This window comes from Buceros rhinoceros, unplaced genomic scaffold (assembly GCF_000710305.1).
Source record: "Buceros rhinoceros silvestris isolate BGI_N320 unplaced genomic scaffold, ASM71030v1 scaffold13313, whole genome shotgun sequence".
NCBI lineage: Eukaryota > Metazoa > Chordata > Aves > Bucerotiformes > Bucerotidae > Buceros > Buceros rhinoceros.
Genome location: NW_010401897.1, coordinates 1,422 through 7,809, shown reverse-complemented (window position 1 = coordinate 7,809; position 6,388 = coordinate 1,422). Strand labels below are relative to the sequence as shown.

General features: G+C 44.8%; 1 protein-coding gene across 1 annotated transcript in view; it reads right to left on the bottom strand.

The window, feature by feature from the left end:
* Window positions 1–5,718, bottom strand: part of ANKRD66 (ankyrin repeat domain 66) — a 10,725-nt gene extending 5,007 nt beyond the window's left edge. Inside the window, exons 1-2 of the mRNA XM_010132445.1 lie at window positions 5,568–5,718; window positions 4,022–4,250 (exon numbers count right to left, since the gene is read on the bottom strand). Of these exons, the coding sequence (XP_010130747.1) occupies window positions 4,022–4,250; window positions 5,568–5,706 (368 nt within the window). The 5' untranslated portion in view covers window positions 5,707–5,718. The remainder of the gene's footprint in view (window positions 1–4,021; window positions 4,251–5,567) is intronic.
* Window positions 5,719–6,388: the final 670 nt, after the last annotated feature.

The window sequence follows — 6,388 nt, the reverse complement described above, 5'->3', positions numbered from 1 at the left end:
TCTACTCTATTCCTGCTACTAAAGGCAAGAAACCTCTTTCTATACACTTTTTCATATATACACACACACATAAGTATAGACACATACGCTGGGCACAGTTAGCAGGAGCCTTTGGTCCAGTTTCAACGCTCAGTCGGCACTTTGCACTGGTGACAGGCCACAGGTCTCTGTGCTGGCTCGCCACCATCCTTGGCAGCTCTCACAGCATCCAGGATAAAGACCTTATCATGTAAAAAAGAAACTCTGATGCAAATTACGTGTTTGTTTTTCAGCAGCAGCTGTGTTTTGAAGGCTGTTTCCTATGCTTTGCATGTCCATGCAAACCTCGGTGAGTGGTGCGGATACTCTGTAGCAGAATATTAATAATATTTACATGTTAATAATATTTACATGTCAATAAATGGAATATTTTCATGTTGATGCAAACAGTCCTGAGTGCAGAGCAATGGCTCGGCCCAGGTAGGCAGGAGTATGTTCATGCAACTGGCAACACCTGGGGTCAGACACGGCATGAAAGGACTGTGGTGGTGCTAGGTGGGGGCTGAACTGGGATTTAGGAAGGGTTTGGATGCTCATAGCCCAGTTTAGACACGCATGCCAGCCCCACATTTGGCACAGGCTATTTTAGAAACTGCTTTTTCTCTCTTTTTGCATGACAGGCAAATATCCAAAACCGACGGTGAAGTTCTGTAACAGAATATCCCTCATATTTACATACCAATACCACAGACACCATGAGCAGAGGGCAGACCTACTTGGTGTGCAGACATGCACTTCATTTGCTGTCCGCTGCACACATTGGTACCGCCCAGCTCCCACTGGAGCACTGCCTCACCATGGGCGTCACCTCAGGGACCTTCTGTACACTTGAAAAAGCAGAAGGTAATTGTGATAATACTATAAATACTAGTAATTTCTCCTAGATACTCCAGGTTTGCTGACATGAGGAGGTGAAACTGTTGCAGGAGGGTGAATGTGTCCACTGTGGTTGTAAATAATAGTGGTTGGGCTTAAAAAAAAAGTGTTTCTGAGCCCTAGTGATAAACTCCTGGCTGCCCTCAGGCTGTGTTGTGGCTGTGAGGTGATCATACAGGCTTTGTGTGTCTTATAAAATTTCCTAGGCATGGGCATTCAAAGCATCTTCCCAGCTGCTAAGTTGTCCCAGCCATGCACCTGGCTGAGCCATGCAGCCATGGGGTAAGTCAGGCCAGCAAGTGCCTTTGAAACACAAGTTTTCCTCCTTAAATGAGTCATTCACCTCAGAAAACCTCCATCAGCTACATGAGTCACCCTAGGCTGTTGCTTAGGTGGCTCAGACCAGGATGTCAATCATCCTGCCAATCATCCTGCCAATCACCCTGTCGGTCATTCTTCCAGATGCCTACACTAGTGGCTACAGCAGCACCTCTGCCTTCTGCAGGCATTGCCCATCAACATAATCCAGACAGTTCCCCCACCCTTGCTGACACCGCCATGGCTCTGGTGCACAACCAAGTGCACAGCAAATGCTACGGGCTTGGCAGGACTAGATAAGCAGGATTTAATGGTGAGATGCTTGTAAAAATCATAGGATCATTTAGGTTGGAAGAGACCTTTAGGATCATCAAGTTCAACCATTAACTCTGCACTGCCAAGTCACCACTAAACCATGTTCCTCAGCATCACATCTACACATCTTTTAAACCTCTCCAGGGATGGGGACTCCACCACTTCCCAGGGAAGCCTGTGCCAGCACTTAACAATCCTTCTGGTGAAGGCATTTTTCCTGTTGTCCAATCTAAACCTCCCCTGGTGCAGCTTGAGGTGGTTTTCTCTTGTCCTGAAATGACAGCGTCGAATAGGTAAGCAATTGCTATAAATTATTAACTGAGGGGAACAGGCCTGCAGACCTTTCACTCTCTAGGGAAGACAATATTTACCTCTTTTGATACAGAAACTAAGTAAGCCAAGACCTCAGAACAGCACAAACAGGAAACCTTCCTCTAGAAGGAAACGCCTCGTTCTCAAAGAACTGGTAAACCTGAGGTTAACCCAGTTAGCGTCTAGGTAGAAACAAACCTAAGCAGCAAATCTTCGGGATCAGCTGCTTGTTGTTCACATATTTTTAAACTGAAGGTCTAAGGACAGTAAGACCCAACTGATCTGTGTGAAAGGAAGGTGGCGAATAGCGAGTGCTTGCAGCTCCACAAGGAGCTTTAGCTTTAGTGAGGCTTTAGCTGTAAGGTTTCCTGGGTGTGAAAGGTTCCATCAGCTTCCATAATAGCTAGAGCTTAGAAATAGGAACCTGTGTATCCCCTAGAAATATTTTGGGCTTTGCACAGTTTGGGTGTCTCTTCATATGGAAGGACACTGTCGCAGGGTCAAGACAAAAGGTGGGCATGGAGCATTTCAGCAGAAATCAACAAGATTTCCAGAAGTCCAGCAAAAGAACAGCAGTACCTGCAGAAAGGTTAACATGGATTAATGAATGGTGCCATTTGGTAGGCGCTAGCCACCTCAGACATTTGTCCCGCCACTGTGTGTGGTTTTGAACTTGGCAGCTGCTGTGCTGAACTGGCAAGCTCGAGACACTGAGTTAGACACACGTCTGTAAAAAACCCCACGATTTATATGGTGCCAAAGCAGTCTTGAGAATGCAGCAGCAGTACAAGATGTTAGTCAAGGACTGTGGTGGTGCTGTAAATTCACAGAAAAATCCGGGGGAGGAAAAGCTTTTGGGTGCTCTCAGCACCTCAGGGTCTGGCAGGTGCAGGTTTCACAAGCAGTGTATTTAACTACCAGGAAATGTGTGGGACTACAATGTGCACTGAACAAGCTGGTTAGCCTCTGGTGACCTGTCCCACTGCTTCAGAGATGGAGGTATGGGACACGGCCCAGACCTCTGGAGGACAGCATCCTGATCTTTGCAAAGATTAAAATATCTGTGAGCCAAATCAGGGGCTGAAAAACTGGAATGGTGATTAGGAATCCTTTAAAAGCACTTCAGTTGTTGCATTAGTCATTTACAGTGATAACTGTAAACAGTTAAGACAATAAGGAGTTTTTAAAAATTTGGAAGTAATATGTGGCCATCCTATTGCCAGATCAAACAGTATATTTTTCAATAATTATGTAAAAAGGGAAGGCTCTGTTGTTTACTACAAGGAAAGCCAAATGATATACATGCACTAACATCAGCTGCTGAAGGACCGTTCTTCAATGTCCTGGTTTTGCTGGGATAGAATCCCGGTCCAGCCATGGCGTTCAGGTCATGAGCAGTTTGGAGTCGGCTGCCCCGAGCTGGCTCACAGGTGCATCCCAGACCATAATGTATATATATATGTGTATATATATATACGTATAGGTACCACGCTCAGCATAAAAAGGGAGGTTTTGCTGAGGTGGGGGGATGGTTCTTCCTGCTCCTGAGCACTGCTTTCCCATTTATTGTGACCACTGTACGTTCGCTGAGCTAAGTATAACTGTGCACTTTGTATTGGCATTGGAGTTAGGTTGGCTGTTTTATTAAATCTGTTTTCATTTTAACCCGTGGGGCTCCTCTCCTTTTCCCAATCCCCCCTCCCTGCAGGGGAGGGGTCACAGGGTCACAGAGCAGTTGCTGTAGTTTAGCCCTGGATATGGGCTAAACATAGATGTTAAAAAATTCAACCAATGTATTCAGTATTCACCCCTCTAAGTGATTAATACTTCTTAGTTCTAGCTTTCATTTCCATTGCTTAATAATTGCTCTGTATATATCCTTATAAAAACAATGACGTCATGAAGTGATAACAATTTTGAAAACACACCAAGACAAACCATAGAAGGCAGTGGAATAAATTAATGTCTTTCCAGCGGCTTCTCAGTGACAAAGACCCGTATTTGCTTATCTACTACTCACGCTTGATGGCTTTAATAGGCTTTAGCTGGAAAGATAAGTAACACACTCACGTTCATTCTGGTCCGACATAGAGCAGTCAATTTAATTTTCACTGCTGGAGCCCCATCAGCTGCTGCAGTGGGACCAGCCATTGCTACTCACATTTCTAAGAACCTCGAGCACTCGTGGTGACCGTAGATTTCCGCGAGCCTCTTGGGAGTGTCACCGAAGAGGTCGACCGTGTCCATGGCAGCGTGCAGGGAATGAAGGGTGCGAAGCACCCCCAGCCTCCCCGACTCAGCAGCAAAGTGAGCCGGAGTCCAGCCCACGTCACTCCGCAGGCAATGCCGGGCACCGTGTTCCACAAGGAGCTTGACCAGCTCTGATTGCCCTTGGCAAAACAGGGAGAGAAGATGCACCTGCGTTAGACTTCATACCTTCAGGATGCAGAAGACCATCACACACAGTTGGTCTTAATTCCCTCAGTCATCTAGTGATGGACTTTACCCACAAACTGGCCATTTGATTTATGAAATAAATGAAACTCATGAGAATATGGGGTTTTTTTTCCAAACTGGGCTGCTTCCAAAAGCGTTTTACCACAAAAAACAACAATAAAATCAAAACGCTTTCTACTAATTTTTGAACAGCATATCTCAATGAGTCATTGCCCAGTTGGTTATCTACTGTTTTATTGTTTCATTCTGGTGTTTAGTTCAATGCAAAATAATTTTTAAACATTAAAAACTGGGAAATGTGTGAATGGTTTTACTAAAACAAAGGTTTGCTTGATAGGAGATGGAGGAATTACTTGTTTTCATTCACCTTCATATTCTTCAAAGTTGTGGAATTGCTTAATGAAGAAAAAAAAAAGTTATTTCTATCTCACTTCACACTGCCTTGACTGAGCGAGATCACTCCCAATGGCACCTAGGCCACGCCAGTCTCTTGTCAGCATTTTCTTAAATAGCTCATTTCCCTTTGCTGCAGCCCAAATGAGTAAAAATACATCAGGGCAAAAGTAAAACACCTAAGTGTGAAGCAGCACATCACACACAATTGCTGAGCGAAGACAGATGCCATGATGTGAGACCCCACAGGGTGTAACGAACACCCTGCCACGGGGGAGTGCAGGTCTGGCTCCCCATTTCACGCTGTGCACAAGGACACGTTATACATAGTTGCATTCAGCTCTTCTCTGGGCTGCAAAGGGATGATTTAACTTTAACAGACACTTCATCCGAAAGGGAGAGCTCTTTAACGCACACTGCAATTATTTCGTGCTATTGCTTTTGATAAAAACCTGGTGTAAATGCAGTGGGTTTGACTTTCTGTTCATTCGTGCAGGTGTAAATGAGAAATAAATCCTCTGCTTGCATGAAGTCACCTCTTAGAAAAGCAATGTGGGGGACAAGCAGATATCCTGCATGTGTAAGTCATATCACAGGTGTAAATTTTCACATGATAGAAAAATAAAGCTAAAAAATCACTTTGATGGCAATCCCATAAATTGTTTTGGAGGCAAAGTTCTCATTTAAATCGGTATTTTTCTCATTTTTGTTCATTAAGGACACAGTTGTCAGATACAAGCTGTGACTTTAGCCTGCACTAATTGCCACTATATCACAATATAACTGCAATCAGCATCACCTTTTATTACATCACCTTCTCCAGTTCACAGAGGTAACAGAGCAGGGGGTGCCCTTACCTTTGGCAGCAGCCCAGTGCAGCGGGGTCCTGTCATGCCAGTCGACATCCTTCTGATTTGGGTCACAACGCCCTGTCCTCAAAATCTCCTCCACCAGGTCGTAGTCCCCCAAAGCCACAGCTTCATGGAGCTCTGTCATACTGCACACTTCAGAAAGGTGCCTGGTAAAAGACCAATGGCTGTTTAGTGGGTGTTCACTGATGTATCAGCTCCTCTCAACAGCAATTTTAACAGATCAAGAAGCATCTGGATTAAAAATGAGACATGCACTGTTAGAAACTAGGATTTAGTCAAAAATAAGGAAAAAGGAATGAGAGGGGGAGAAAAAATTACAATTTATCTCCAAACTAGCAATCACAGGCTGATGGAGATGTTTGGTTTGGAGTCATGGAAACCAGGCACAAAGTGCAGCCCCTTATATAAAGGACTCGTAGATAAAACTATGCTGCATTTCTCAAGGATGTTGCTAGTGAACAGCCAGCTCAGGCCAAACATTTGCCACGGGTCTGTTGGTACTCACCATGGAAACTGGCTCCTCCCTCGTTGATGCTGCACATCCCTTACTGGCAGCGGTTTATTGCAATGAAAAAAACGTCTGTGCAAGTATCTTCTGATGTTCTTTAGTGGAAATAATCAAGCTGTGCCATGTTGCTTAAAAATCTCAGCTCCTTAGCTGTGTTTTGCATTTTCCAGTCCCGTGCAACAGAGCCCCATCAAGAAAGAGAAGCAGCTCTTCGGCCCCTGCAAGGCTGTGGATTGCAATGGTTAGGACCGTGCTGGGGGATGTTTCCAAGCTGCTTTGCAGGAAGGGAATTTAGGCA